The following is a 16359-nucleotide window of genomic DNA, read 5'->3' as shown; positions in this document are numbered from 1 at the left end:
GGGCAATCTCGTACAGAATTAGGCGCCTTTTTTTTTTTGAAGAAAAAACACGTATTAAAAATAATGATAATAACTCAATTATAACTTTTCATCGAAACTTTTCTAAATTTCGTTAAAGCTTCAAAAAAGATCTATAAAAGCATTTCACGAGATTTAATAATCGTAATAAAAAAAAATCATTTAAACTTTTTTAACTCTTTTACCTGATTGGGAGAAGAAAAAATAAATTCTAATCATTCATTCATCCGTCCTAAACTTTAAAAAAAAAGTGGGAAAACCCCATCTTGTTTTAACTCGTATCCTAGGCGGGGCTTAAACCGCACTGACCGACCGAACTTCCTGCCCTCCCCCACTTCACATTAACCGCACAATTTGATCGCACACTCCAGCAGACGATCACGAGCAGTAAAAAAAAGGAAATAACGAAAAAAATAAACAAATAGTATTCAAGGTAGAAAAAATGAAAATGCGGCAGAAAAGTTCGTCCACTTTTTTTTCCCACGCCACCCCTGCTAGCCCACCTTGAAAAGAGCTAAAAGTCCCGCCTCGTACTCCCTCTAGTGAATGGTAAGTCCAGTAAAAATCAAAAAATAAAGAAAAAAAACAATAAAAATTCAACGAATCAATACGCAGACGATTCTCCATATTCTCCTCCTACCGGTAAAATAAAGAACTAGCAGACGATGAAATGAGCCCTTGAGAGTTAAGAGATGTTGCTAATTTATTTTTATACATTTTTCTTCATTTTTTTTATTGTTTTGTTCTTTTGGTGTTGTTGCTTATGGTGTGCACCTGCTGAGTAACCTGCCGCATGAGCTTTTAGCACACTCAGATTGAACTTGGTGTTTTAAGAGGGAGTGAGAGAGAGAGAGTTTGTGGGAGAAAGGGAGAAAGTGCAAACGTTAAGTGCAATACCGGGCTAACGCATATCAACAAAAAAGCATGATCGCCTTACAGGTAAGCCAAATTTATTCGTTCGTAAATTTCTATTCTATCATAGTATTTTATGTCCTCTATTTAAATGAACATATTTATAAAACAATTTTTTGTTTTCGTTAGCTTGATAACATTGAAAATATATAGTCATTCATTATTTTGTTTCTATATACGAATTAAACTTAGGCGAAGTTGTTTATCGTAAATCGAAGCAACTTTTCCAATTTTTGTCCCCTGATTAAGTTCCTAAGTTTAAAAAAAAATTTTTTTTTTAAAAATAGAGTGGATTGCAATCGCTTTGATTAAGGAGACAACAATCATATGTGTGTTCAGTTCAGGAAATTGTAAGACAGACAGAGAGAGAAAAAAATTAAAAACCATGTATAATTAATAATATTTCATTAAATTCTCTTTAATCAAAACTCAATTCTCTAAAATCAAATTTTTAGGTTTAAAAGCGAGAGAAAGGATTTCCTTACATTAACTCTATTAAGCAGAATTCTTGTAAAACATATTTTTCATGCTTGTTACGTTATTTAGTATTAATTTAGGTCAAATAAGTGAAAAATTTTATTTTAAGCATTTTAATAATTTCTATTTACGAAATGCGGTCTTTTCCTGTGTTAAAAAGTTAAAATCGTCCAAACACAGCTCACTTCCAAGAGATAATTTTTCAAAATTGAACTTATTTGTAGTTATTTAGATCTAAGATTAACAGTTAGTCATCATTGAAATTTATTTAATATACAATAATATTGATAAATTTTTGAATATGAATGAAAATAAAAAAAATTTGAACTTTTTTCGTGGATTTTATATTTTAGTACTGATACAATTCCGATAATCTAACAGGCTTTTTTGTAATTATTAGTCAAATTAGTTAGTTTACATAATTAAAAAATAGTTAAATATATTTTTGTTCGTAAATAGAGCCCCAGAAAAGATATATATAGAAGGGATACCGGTGTCCCATTTGTGTCAAAGGGGTAATATTTGTAGTAAAATAACAAATATATATATATATTTTTATTTATTTTATTATTTGATGCTACATTATAATTGCTAATAAAAAAAACACGAATTTTTTATTATAATTCAGTTTCTGAATGTAAAAGTGAACTCTCGTTCATAAAGTATTTATTACTTAGTATTGCCTCATTAGTTCAATGACAGTTTTCATCGCATTTTAGTTTTTTTTTGTTGCTTTTATTAAAAAGAAGTATGATAGTTGAGAATATTTTATTTACTTTAAACTGCTTAATACCTGATTGCTGTATAAGTAGCACAACCGTGAGAAAATACGAATCACGTGAGCATCAACAATGGTTAATAATCACGTGGTTTTCAATGTCACACTTTCACTGTCAAAAGTAAGAAATTACCTCAGAGTATTTACATAAGAGCACACTCTGCTGTAATGTTTTATATGTAGCAAACAAAACTAATCGAAAGTATAACTAAAATTCATTTAGTGGAATTTTCTTTTATTCTTCTAATAATTTTTTTTTAAATATAAACAGCAGTACAGATAATTTAGGTTAAAGACATGCGTAAATGAAAATAAAAAGTAAGCTGTTAGATTTTGAATTAAATGTTTCAGAATAATAGTTAAAATATAACATTTAATTAAATTACGGCCAATAATTTATAACACAGATTTTTCTAGCTTTTAATTACTGTTATTTTAAATGTTTCGAGTGAATTTATAGTTAAATTTTTACTAATAAATAAATTCAATATAAAATTACGAGTAAGATATGTCATAGAAATAAATAAAAAATAATATTAAGTACAATTTATTTATACCTTATATAAACGCAAACATACTTAAAATTACTATGCTAGTAAAATAATAAAGTGCTAGCAAAATTCTAAAGAATAATAATAACATTTCAGTAATGAACAACAACTTGAAACGGGGATATTTCTTAGTTTTAATTATTTAAATTTTGGTGAATGTTACATGTAATATAACATATACTGGATAATACTTTAGAATTTGAAAAAAAAGTTCAAAAATAGGCACCCATTCTCAAGACTTGGTTGACGTGAATAAGGAAACAAAAGTGATTTAGTTGTTTCCTCATTCACGTCTGGCGAGTCGTGATAATGGGCGCCTATTTTTGAGAGATCGAAACCTATCGACTTTTGTTATTATCATCAATATTTTGAGGCAAATGAAGTTTTTAAAACATTAAGTGCTTATTTCTGCTTCTGTTTCTTGGGATTATTCATTTAGATGACGTAAAATGATTGGATTAAACGTTCTTATAAGATAGATAATACTTTTTTATTTAGAAAAATGTGATTATTTTAATAACCAACAAAAAATACTGTCTTAATTAGCCAATTTTGTTAGATTGTTTTTTTCAAAATTTGTTGAATGTAAATGTATGTAGTTCGAGGAAAGTTATGTTTGATATTCTGAAAACGTGTACCAATTTTTTAAAAATTAATACCACCATTCTTATTATATTAAATTAGTTACTCATTCAATTAGGGTATATTAATAACGTTTGTTATTTTTACTTTTTTCGATTTGCTTATAATTTATTTTTATTTAAATAACTTTTTCTTGCTAAAACGATTATTATGATATATATATATTTTAATAAAATTTATTAAAATATATCCNAAATCAAAAAATAAGTGCCATGTGGAAATAATTTGAATGAAAAAACTATTAACTTTGTTAGCTTAAAACTTTATTAACTTAAACGTTACAAGAGTTCTAGAATTTGATAATGAAAGAATGTAATTCACTTTGAGAGGTAAGAATGAATAAATAATAATAGTGAAAGTAAAAATTAAATGTTCGTAGGGTATATAAAATATCCCAGTCACTTTAAATTAGCTTTTAAACTGCCCTGGCTTAATAGTGTAAATAATTTTATATTTTGTGTTAACCTTTTGAATAGGATGATTAAATGAATTTTACAAAGTATGCTGTTTCATGAAAGAGCGTTTTCTAAAAAATGCCCTTGAAAAAACCCCTTAAATGAATTTAGCAAACATATATTATGCATTAAAAATAGATCTCAACTCTTATCTTAAATTTTTGCATATAAATTAGAATGAATGTTTAAATTTGCTTTAGTCTCATAAAAAGAGAACTTTGAAGAACTCCTCAAAAGATATTAAGGATTTATTTTCAAACCCATCAAACGCTTTACAATTTTTAAAAAATATTATTCTTAAAATATTTCGTTAAGCTTTAACTCTTGATAGTCATGATCAACTGATCGTTTTGCACCAAAAATGAGAAGAAAAAAACTTTTTTTTCCCGATATTTTCAATAATTTTTTTAATAAAAAACAAGGTAGCAAAAAAGAAAACTTAAAGTTTTAAGATTTTTAGAAGATAAAAGTAATTGCTTTGAAATATATTAATATTGTACGTCTTACGAAAACTACATTTTTGTAAAAGGAGCAAAAAATTGTTTCACAGAAATTTATGATTTATAATATAATGCTAAAAAAGATACAAAAAAAAATTTGAAGAATTTTTATGTTTAAATACTTTTAATTTCGTACTTATATTGAATTATAATTTAACAGTAAATAATAATCTATTAATAAATAATATAATGGATAGACATTTTTAAATAAATAATTTAATATTGACTCTACAATGACTTTTTCATTTGCAAAAAAAAACTAAGTGTTCTGCATAAACGTAAAAAGTAATTATTGTTAAAAAATTATTTGATCAAAAGAAAGAGAGAGTACTGATTGTATTGAAATTTATTATTGAAACTATCATATTATGATACTTGCTTCAGTTTATTGTTATTGATATAAAATTCCCCAAACATTAAAAAAAAATTGAAAATGATTTGACTGGTTAAGAAGAACCAGTCAAATCATATTTAAATACGAAACGAAACTTTTTAATGCTAAAGTTAGACAGTAAGAAATAAATGTAGCTTATATCACTTGTTTCCTTTCGCAAACCTGACAACTATTTCTTTTGAATCACAAGTTTTTAACAAAATATTTGGAAAGTGGTACAAATTTCGCTGTTCAAAGAAAAGTTCCAAAATATTGGGTATGTATGTTTATGTAACATTAAAAGATAATGATCAAAAACCATTTCTCATCGTTGTCGGCGCATTAATATTCGCCAAAAATTGTGTTTGATAGAGACCTTGATTTAGGAAAGAAGATCCGAAAATATTTGGCTGTCATCACTACAAAATCAATAATTCATTTGTTTATTTACCAGCATTACCACAAATTTTTTTCTCCAAACTTAACGGTATAAACAATTAGTTTTTTCTTCTCGTTGAATTAGGGTGACCCGGGGTAATTCACGATCACTCTGTTTCTGGGGTAAATAATGATCACCTAAGTTTTAGTTTTAAAAGAAATTTTTTTTTTTAAATTTGAGACATGGACAAGAATGCTTGTATACTTTACTAAAGTATAACTACATTTACTTAATAATAGTTTCTTGTTTAATCTAACAAAATAAGTATCTTTTAAACTGCTTTCTGTATTTTCCATTTCAAAGATGGGTTTCAAAATGTGCACATTTCTGCAAAGATCCCTCTCCTTCTTTTAATAATAAATATTTTGAGTTATTTTATTTTTCTTTGATATAAAAATAGTGTAAGCTTTTGTTTAATTGTTTCACATCTACTGTAAACATTGTTATTGATTATAGGAAACTATATCAAATGTTGCCCCCTACAGATGGGGTAATTATTGATCATTGTCCTTTCTTCTTATAAATAGCATAAAAAAATACCTAATAAATAGCTAGTTGTCTTTTCTTAAATAACAGTTCATACTTATTAAGTGGAACAACTATAAAATATATTATAACTGTAATCACAAAATTTGTTTTTAACTCTATACAAGACAAATGTGCTCTGATTTGCACCATTTCTGGTTTGTCTTACCTTGCTTCGATATTAAATTTATGTGTGTACATTGTTAGAATAATTAAGTTTATAAATTAACTTAATATAAATATGGTGAGAAATTATAAGCCTAAAAAGGATACTAAGCTTTTAGAAAGCAAAATCAGTGAATTTCTTATAATGATTGAAAATGAAAATTTCAGTGTGAGAGCTGCTGTCAGAGCTGTTAACACACCTAACTTAATTTTACACTTTCACTTAATGAAGTTAAAAAGTCCACCAAAAGTAACCCATGTGGGAACTCTTTCATATATTCCAGCAGAACATGAGAATGAGTTGGCTGATTGCCTAAAATGTATGGCATGATGCAAAGATTTTTGGAAAATTTAAAGTGTTAATCTTTATTATTGCTTTTAAATAAATCGTTTTTTTAGCTGCTTAAACATATATTTTTGGTTTATTTGTTTGATCTTGATGTCTTATTTTTTAATTACCATTGTATAATAATTTTTAAACAGCTCCTTTACAATAAAAACTGGTGATCAGTAATTACCCCAGAAGTGATCAGGAATTACCCCATAAATGATCAAGAGAAGGGGTAATTTCTGATCACTAAAAATTTAAAATCCTTTAAATTCTAATTGGATTTTCAAACAAAAGAAGGTAGCATAGGATTCCTCTCATAAACTCTCAAACTTCCAGTAAATATTAAAATTCTATCTTGAATATTTTTTTCACAAAATAGATGTTTGCATTTTTTGATCAGGAATTACCCCAGGTCACCCTACTAGTCACTGTTTGGTTTTAATTATAATGGTATTAACCATTAATATTTTTTTCTCTTTGAATTATTATTCATGTTATTTGATTTTAATTATAACGGTATTAACCATTAATATTTTCTTCTCGTTGAATTATTATTTTCTGTCATTTGATTTTAATTATAGCTGTATTAACACAATTTTTTCTTCTCGTTGAATTATTTGTCACTTTTATTTGGCTTTAATTATAACCATTAATATTTACTTCTCGTTGAATTATTAGTCACTGTTATTTGATTTTAACTATTATTAAATTAAGGGATTAAGTGATTATAAAATTCAGGGATTATTTTTTCATTTTATCTTCGTGAATTAAGTGCGTGATTATACATTTTATTCAGCATTTAATCATAAATATCTTTAGTTAGTATACCTTCTAATTATTTACCCTTAGCTAATATCCCTTCTAGTTAGTACCCCTTCTAAAACTATTTATTCGGCTTAATTTACTTTTCATCTTTGTATATTTTACTAAATGTGTAATAATAGGAACTATAATTTTGAAAACCAGATTTCCGGTAAAACGTTACCATATTAACGGAAAAACTATCAAAGGAATAACTTAAATACACCATATTTTGGTTTTTATAACTAGAATTATGTTATTGTTCTTTTTTACCAAAAGTGATATGACCACACAGTACGGCAATTTTAATAGTTTTTTTTTCCACCATTTATAGTTATCCCGAAAAATAATCGAGAAGCCTTGATGGGATTTTTGAGCGATCGGTAAAAAAGACATTAAAACATAGAAATAAAAAGTAATAAAACCGCAGAAGGTGAGGCAAATTACCCACTAGTTCATTCGTCAAAGATCTATTATCCTAATCCTATTTAAACAAGTGAGTGATACAGCACATCACCCACTACTTTAGGTGTGGATGTGGTTTCTTATGATCCGCATTGTGATCAAGTAACCGCATGTCTATCACCGTTTAAACTTATTCCGCATCTTTCTATAACTATACAGTTTTTATAAATAAGTCCGCATGCGTATAAAGCTAATAAACATTTTAAGTCCGCATTCTTAGTGATTTTTTCATATCATGTGGTCATAATGGAACGGTGGAACATCCTGTAACAAAGTAAAGCATAGCCTGAAAGGATTGACTCATTCATTTTAAATAATTTGCTTACGTAGATAAATAAGCAAGCAATTGAAGGTTTGGTTCTGAGAGAGCTGTAAACTGCATGTTTATTGTGCTAATGTTTCATTAACGCTGTTTTTCGAATCTTTCTCGCTAAGGAAAATAAAAAAAAAAGCCACAATTTAAGGACTTTACATTTGAAGGGCCTTACATTGAATGCGATGATTTTATACTATAGATATAATCTTGCGTGAAGAATCATCTTGGCTTTAGAACTGACAAATAACTAAAATATTTTAAAAGTTATTAAACTTTTTTGAAAGCCGCCAATTTGGCGACATTTTTCCACCTAGAAGAAAATTATCAAAATCACGGCTTTGTTCTCAGTTTTTAAAAATTTTTTATGATACCAGGTATTGCAGCATTGGAGTAAGTTTTTAAACATTAAAAAGTAAGATCACAAACGCTTTTCTTTTTCGCGAAACTGTGGCTTTTCTAAATTAAGACGTTTTGCACCGCTTTTAAAATAAGTGTAGACAGCGCTGGCTTTAGATAAGTTGAGCTTGGCCTAACAATCATGAGTAACAATTGCAAACCCACAAAAGTTATAAAAATAGCATATTATTCACAAAAAGCTTCATTTCATATTACGACGAAGCCTTCGAAAAACAGTTTTAAAAAATTAAAAAATGTAGTAACCAAATTGAAATTTTCGGGGAAAAAAGTGTGTGCATGTACTATAAAACAATATGTAACTTGTTGACGTAGGTGAATAAAAGAAAAAATGAAAGATTTATTGCGAGAAATCGGTAAGCCACGTTTTTAAATGTCTTGATAAGCCTAATTTTTCTTTTCTTCTTAAAAATAGTATCAGAATTCAAGTGTTTTCTGTTATTTCTGATTAGATAAAGATGCATAATGCTAAAATATGAAGTTTAGATTTAGCATTTTCTCGACGTGAATATTTTGTGACTTTCTTCCAACAAGGCCCTCAGTTATAAAATAACATATGCCATTACTTTGTGTTAATAGTTTTCCAAATTCTACTTTAAAATACTTTTGCAGCTTTAAATAATTCGTTAATTAAATCACGCTCTAATCATATAGCTGCAGAATTTATTATTTGACTTAACTTCTTCCTTTTAATATTTACTTTATTGTTCCAAAATTTTTCCTAATGTAATTTTTTAAGCATTCTAATACTATTTCATTATGCTAATATCTCTTTAACCACTATTAAGATGATTTTCTTGAATTTTTTACGAATGTTTAAAATGAGTTTCACAAAAGATTTTAAATTCCATTGTAAAATTACTCATCATAAAAACTATAAAGTTATTTTTCGCGCTTTTGGGGAACAACTTCCTGTGCCATTTTTTAAATTTCAGTGTGACTATATCTTCAAATAGTAGATAATTATCTCAATTCATAGCATTTTGCTCTTGCATGTGTACAGCGATGAAGTAACAACCATGGATAAATTAATCACAGGTTTCCATCGGACTAATGGTGATTTTCATTTTCAAAGGAGCGCAGTTGTGGATTAGTTTCAATCAAATAATTTTCAAATATTTTATCCTAATACTTCTGAATATTTTATCCTGATACGTTCTTTAAATTCTCTATTTAGACATACTCTTTTATCTATAATATTTATATAAATTGTTCCTTTTTACCTATTTGTAAAATTCGAAAGTATGCGCAACAACCTCACAACTATATCGCCAGTCTGAATCATTCTTCTTCCTTCAATGTCTTTTGGAACTGCTGTTATTTAGTATACATATTTTTCAACCATATCAACATATAGAAAAAGAAAATTGTTTTATTTATTTTATAAGGGAACAAACTAAATTTACTTTTAAAATTATACATAAAGAAAAAATTTAAGCATTATATTTTATTTTATATTTTATAACCGGCGCTGAACAGCCAACCCAAATTTGGGTTTACGGCTACCAATGTTCAAATCCGTAGCCTTGCAATTTTGAACCAATCCAGAAGACAAGGGAACTCCTGGATCAAGTATTGGGAGAAATTTTCCCTTCGTGGAGGAATTTTCGAAGGATTTAACCCGCATTTGCTTTACATGGAGAGGAACACCACGAAAACCTCCCACGGTTAGCCTGATGGCAAAGGTACTCTAAGGAAATCCGTCTACCACTTAGGATATTTCACGTCAGCCCTGCTGTCGGTACAAGCCGAATGCGGAATTCGTATCTACCAGAGATCATTGGGATTCGAGCCCGGTTCACCTCAATTGAAGGCGATCGCTTTATCTCCTGAGCCATCGTGCCTCTATTTCGAGCATTAGTAACTTTTCTAACTTATGCTGTAGCATGATTATCTACATAAAATGTCCTTCTATATTCGAAAAAAAAGTGATTTGAACGCTTACAAACCTACAGCGCTTCTGCCAAGTCTTATTTCTGGCAAAAATTACTTCCATTCATAATTAGAACAAAGATTAGATTCGGGTTGTCGCTAAACAAACTCCAGAGGTTTTCGTGTCCTTCTTCTCTTTTTAGTTTACAAAGAGAGTTAATTAATTTTAAATTTATTCAAAATCTACTTCTCTAAAACAAATTGGTTTCTTTGTCAATAATAGATCTTTTTTTTTTTAAGTTGCTAAGAGTTTACTTGCTCTGATCACCAACCCCTGTGACTTCCCTCATTCAACATTGTTTTTTTTTTCACTTGAAAGGCTCTTTCTTTTAATTAAATATCTTTTTGTTTAGAAAATATACGATTATTATAGCTTTGCGTCAGGACAACATGTTAATACGCTAATTATTAAAACAATAAACTATTATTCGGATTTGAAACATCCTTAACTATACTTAAAAATATTGAGATTTAAGAAATATAAAATGCCTAACACAATTAGACGAAATAAATGGGAAGTAATTTTACTTGAAAAAAATGCAATTTTCTATAAAAATGGATAAATATTCATTATTTAAAGAAAAGAAAGTGAAAAAAATTCACGAAAAAGCACTTAAAACTGCAATAATTTTAAATGTTTAACCCATGTTACGTTCATAAATGAAAGTGACCGTATAGTAAGTCAACTTTTAACTCTGTTTCTTAAAATTTTAATTAGTACAGTTTCGTGCAGCCAAACAAAAGGTTAAGGTTAGGACCCTAAACAGCCGTGACAGTGGTTTAATTTAGAGATTAGCATTAACCATTAGGTATATATTTTTTTTAATTTAGAGAGTAATTTAAAATTACGAAAAGTAAATATAAGTTGACGAAGTTAATTTCGTCATGAATAACTATGAAATAAGCTATATTAAAATGGGATGAAAATATTTATCTGTAAAATTTCTGTTTCATAGCGAAAAATAAAGATAACAGAAAAACAACCATCAGTTATTGGAAAATAATGAGAGCACAATGTCAAGCATTCCAGCATCACTAAAATACAAAAGTTTAAATTTGAAACAAAGAAATATTTTTTTTTAAAAATGTACTATTTTTAGAATTATTTATTCATAACATTTGTTTTATTTTCATCACTTGGAAAATTTTATCTATTTATTTACTGAGAAAAAAAAAGTATGGTCAAAACTGACAGAATATGGTAAAATTTACCGTATTTATGGCTCTACGAGAACACCAATAAGGTTTGTAATTTTTACCGTAGCACCATAATGATTTTGGTAAATTTAACAATAAAATATAATTTTATAATAGTTGATAAGATTTGGTAAGCATGGTAATGCTGGAGAGGTTATGTTACTCCTTATGTTACTTGAGCGCATAATATGGTTTACTCTGAAACCTTGCTGTGGTTGTCCTATTATAGTTCAACATACAACAAAGTTTCACTAATACATAGTAAAATTTATAAATTACAATTTTATGTTTTTTAAAAAGAAACTTGAAGTTTTTTAATTGCAGCTTTTGGCGTGCAGAAAAGTTAAGATCTCAAATTTTTGCATTTTTTGACGTGACTTGACATGCAACTTTATTAAATCATAAAAACATGTTTTAACTTTAAAACGTGTATTTTAGGAATGCTTGTATAAAAGTGTTTTTTATTACTTTTATTTTTATATTCTTTACTCCTTTAACTGAAACATTGACGCAATTTTTCCTATTGCATTTTTTAAAAAAAAAAGCAAGTTAAATAAAAATTTTCTGACATTTAATAGATTGTTATTGTACATAAAAATTGATCAATTGAAATTAACAGTAAAAAAAGTACAAAACAAATATTGTATATATATAAATGGGGTTGAGTACAAGACTCTAAAAGACGAATCTTATTGAATTTTCATAAAATTTAGCTTTTTAAATGTTTTTAGGAAATAAGATTCATTTGCATCTTGCTTTGAAATAATACTTAAAACATAATAGTTAAGACATAATTTTCACTTAATTTATTTTAAAATTAATTTAATACATGGTAGTTGAGATCAAATTTTATCAAAACTAACAAAAGCTGTAAACTATTTTAGAAATTTAAGATAAATGATAAATATTTTGCGTTTATAGCTTGTAAATTATAGCTTCAATTTCTGTAATAAATTTATAGTGCAATAATTAGTAAAAGTAACTGCCATAAATATATAAAATAATCTGTCGATTTATTAACAATATTCTTCTTTGTCACTTGGCAATCTCCCAAGCAAGTTTATTCTTCATTTATAATAGAACTTTTGAAATTTTTTAACAACAGAAATTAATAATTATTTTTTTTAACTTTTCTTTTTATTACGGTTTTCTACACTGTCAGAATTTTTATTCTTAATATACGGTAAAATAACCGGCCGCAGTCTACCCATCCGTAATATTAACCATAAAGTTTATGGTTAGGAACATTTTTTTAACTTTACTGTTTTGAAACCGTTTACGACTCGTACGGTTTAAAAGCTGTGAATACAAAACTGTGCAGTTTTCGTAACCATATACAACTAACATAGTAAAAATTAAATTTAAACGGACATTGGATCTCTGTGGGTGCTGTGACATTCATGCGTGAATGTTAGTTTCGTATTCTAATAGTCCAGGGTCACCGATTGAAGAGTGCAGCACACTGGAAACTCTTCAGGTATTTAAGGTATGAGAGAAATATTGTATTAGTACCGCTGAGATTCGAACCCCTTTTCAGCCAGTCCTGAGATTGACCGATTAGCCCTCTCAGCTGCAATATGAACCCAGTGGCAAGGAATAGCTTTATAAGGTGGGCGTAGTTGGTGCGGATAGAATTTTGGTTGTTTTACAGTATCAGAAAAAAGAACTATCATTATGCGCTTTTTTCTCTCGCACTTAATGCTTTGAATATCATCTTTTTTTTATGGTTGCTTGATTGTGTTGGTTGAATGTGGTCAAATAACAAATTAATAAATTACTATTTAATCATTTTTCTAACAGTGTATAACGTGATGTTTTAACCTGATAGCAGTAAATGGGACAGTATTTGCCTTTTACCACTGGAAATGTTTAATCATTAGACCTACACTTTCGTTGAATCATCTCTATTGTTTTGCAGTTACTCACATTATTTACTGTTCATTACGCAAATTGCCATCTTGCCCGTCAGTCAGTTCAGGCGAATTCCTTCTACAAGAAAGTACGAATTATGTACGTTTCATCGATAATTTTAATGTTAACAAACTAAGGATGTCAAGAAGACTTTCAAGGAGAAAAAAATTTTGGCAAAATTTCTGAACTGCGTGACATTTCTGTTGAAAAAAAAAAAAGCTTTAATTCAGATTAATAAAACTATAATATATGGTATTTAAACCATTCATTTCTATTCATATATATTCATTCTGTATTATATCATTCTGAAATTTTTCCGGTTTACTAAAAATTCTGGTTTTGAAAACAAATTATAGTTCTTATTACCATGCAATTAGCAAAGAATACAAAACTGAAAAGCGAATTTAACTGAATAAATAATATTTATATCATCATTTTTAAATAAATTTTGTCAATTTCATCCTATTCATGAAAATAGTTGTTTTTAATAAAAACTAAGAGATCTTAGGGAGGAGAAATCGTATTTACCATTATGCTGGAACCATTGTACTTATTATCTACCTACTGATAAATATTTAGATGGTTAGTCTAACCATGCACATTTATTAAGATAATTTTTGTTTTATGACCATCGGTGAACAGTAGACCCCATTTTGGGTTTACGACTAGCAGTGTTTAACTCTGTAGCCTTGTATTTGAACCCTATCCAGAAAATAAGGGAGCTCCTGGGTAAAGTATTGGGAGAAATTTGCTTTCGCGGAGGACTTTTTGATAGAACTAACCCGCATTTGCGTTGCATGTAGCGGAAAAAAGAATCCTTTAGCCTGACAGCAAAGGGACTTTAACCCATGGTCCAACTACCTCTGACAATTATTGGTGACCACTTTCATTTTACTTAATCTAAAAAATCTGCCTAAATTGTAGCATAAAAGAATTAAAATCAATACTTAGATTGACTATAATTAACAATTCATGGTTATTACCTGTAATATAAACCAAATAGTTATAATATGGGCCTTAAAGTATTGAGATTACAATTAGGAAAACCAACTGATAGTTACAATAATTTTGGCAACCTTTTTTTATGTGTGATATATAATTGAAATTATAATTACAGAAGTATATAATGCAAGTATATAATGTAAGTTTAGTGCATGACTTAGTATGTAATAAAATGTCTCCAATGCCAAAAAACGAAATTTGCCTTTGGTTTCAGGCAGTTTATGACCCTTTTCGTCCGGTTTTTGATGCGTCATGTCAAAAATCAGCTTTTCACGTCAAAAACCCAACTCTGCTTTTGGAGTATTTTACTATAGCTTTGAAAAATCGATCAAATAGTCCTTGAGAAATGAAAATTTAAAAATATGACTTTTTTGCAGTTTTATTACTCAGAAAATATTCATTTAACTATCCTCAAATTTCGCATTTCGTCATTTAATTAGTCACACTTTAAAGCGCGAATACTTTACAATTCCAAAATTAATCAGCCTTTAATAAAATTAAACGAGTTTTGTAATTGTTTTTGAATATAAATTTTCTGATTTGATTTTTTTGTAATCAGAAAATCAGAAAAAATATAACTTTTTTCTAGTTTTATTATTCCGAAACTATTCATTTAAATATGCTCAAATTTTGCATTTTGTCATTTAATTAGTCACACTTTAAAACGCGAGTACTTTACAATTCAAAAATTAATCAGCCTTTAATAAAATTGATAATAAAAAATAATGTTTTCCGTGTAAGCGAGTTTTGTAATTGTTTTTGAATATAAATTTTCTGATTTGCTGAAATAGTTTCAGTTAAAAAAATCATGCAATAGTCTATTATAAAAGGGTGAGGGAAGTTAAAAATCTACAATTTTGAACCATGGTTATGGCAATACGGTTACTTTTTGTTTGTGAAACCGAAACCTAAGTCTGCCCATTTTTATGAAATTATTTGTGTTTAATCATGTTAGTTTTATTCATACAAAAAAAATATTTTCTACTGTAATTTGGATAAGTCATGTATGAATTTAAAAAATTGACTTATTAATAATGTAATAAATAAAGCTCTTTAAATTAGTCTGAAATATATAATATTATCTAAAATGACTTAATCTATAGCATTTATTTTCTAAATAATACTCACAACTGCTTTCTGAAAGATCAGTTTAATGTTCTCATAAATTATCTTCTGAAATTTTTGCAAATTTTCTTAAAAAGTACTTAGATCTAATTCAAAGAAAATATATTTTGTAAATACTTATACATTCAAGCAGCAAAGATATTACGAATTTTTGTACTATTTCCTGTTAAAAAAATTTGATGTTACAACATCACATCACTTGATGTGGTACTTTCTGAGCCGCACCATTCCCGAATGAAAAACAAATTGGCGAAATTTTGTTCTTTTTAACTATGATTGAAAAAAAGATCGATCCTTCATTGTTTGAAGAAGAAGTTTCAAGCAATTTCAAATTTAATTTGGCGTCAAGTGAACTCTGAGCTTGGCTTCTTGTCGTCAAATTGACGGCAACAAAACAAACCCTCTTCCTGTACCAATTATACATGGGACAGTCTATGCACGAGCCGGTCCTGCCCTCAGAACACGAATTTTGGCTTTAAAACTCAACAAAAGATGAAGGGCTGTTCTTAGAGAGGGGGAAATATAGCTACAGACTTAAACCGCATTGTAATTACCCACAAAGAGACCGCTAAACAGGCAAAAATTTCTTTCTCTTTTCTTACCCCCCGGAACATTAGTTATAACTATACTTTTCATTTGTTCTAAGCAAATTTGACAGGAAGTTATTCTGTTTTATTTAGCAGTACCCCCTCAATGCTTTTCAACACGTTAAAAATAAAACACCGCGTTCGTCTAGATTTGTTATTGGATAATCGTTTCGGTGTTTTGCTATCTCCCTTCGCTTACGTGATTAATTTCATATAAGTAAACAATACTGTTCTGCCTCCTCAATATTCTAGCTAATTTTCTAGGAAACTCTATTTAACGTTATTTTAATAAAATATTAAAGAACGTTCAATTGATTTGTAGATATTTCACCTTTGCGTTATCAATTTCCATTTTCCCATATTAAATGTAATAGGGAAAAGAAGAGAAATTGTTTTTTAAGGACTTTCTGTAAAGATCATTATCAATTTTAGGTAATTTTAAT

General features: G+C 28.1%; 1 protein-coding gene across 2 annotated transcripts in view; it reads left to right on the top strand.

The window, feature by feature from the left end:
• Positions 1-624: 624 nt before the first annotated feature.
• The window catches only part of LOC107439507 (protein spaetzle 3), a 65670-nt gene continuing 49935 nt past the window's right edge, over positions 625-16359 (top strand). The window contains exon 1 of one of the 2 annotated variants that reach the window (XM_016052139.3): positions 625-957. In XM_016052139.3, the coding sequence (XP_015907625.1) occupies positions 943-957 (15 nt within the window). In that variant the 5' untranslated portion in view covers positions 625-942. The remainder of the gene's footprint in view (positions 958-16359) is intronic. The other variant, XM_016052137.3, reaches the window with a different exon arrangement.

The sequence above is a fragment of the Parasteatoda tepidariorum genome, chromosome 6, assembly GCF_043381705.1.
Source record: "Parasteatoda tepidariorum isolate YZ-2023 chromosome 6, CAS_Ptep_4.0, whole genome shotgun sequence".
NCBI classification, from domain to species: domain Eukaryota; kingdom Metazoa; phylum Arthropoda; class Arachnida; order Araneae; family Theridiidae; genus Parasteatoda; species Parasteatoda tepidariorum.
Note: the sequence above shows the minus strand (reverse complement) of the source record. Positions and strands in the feature narration are given on the sequence as shown.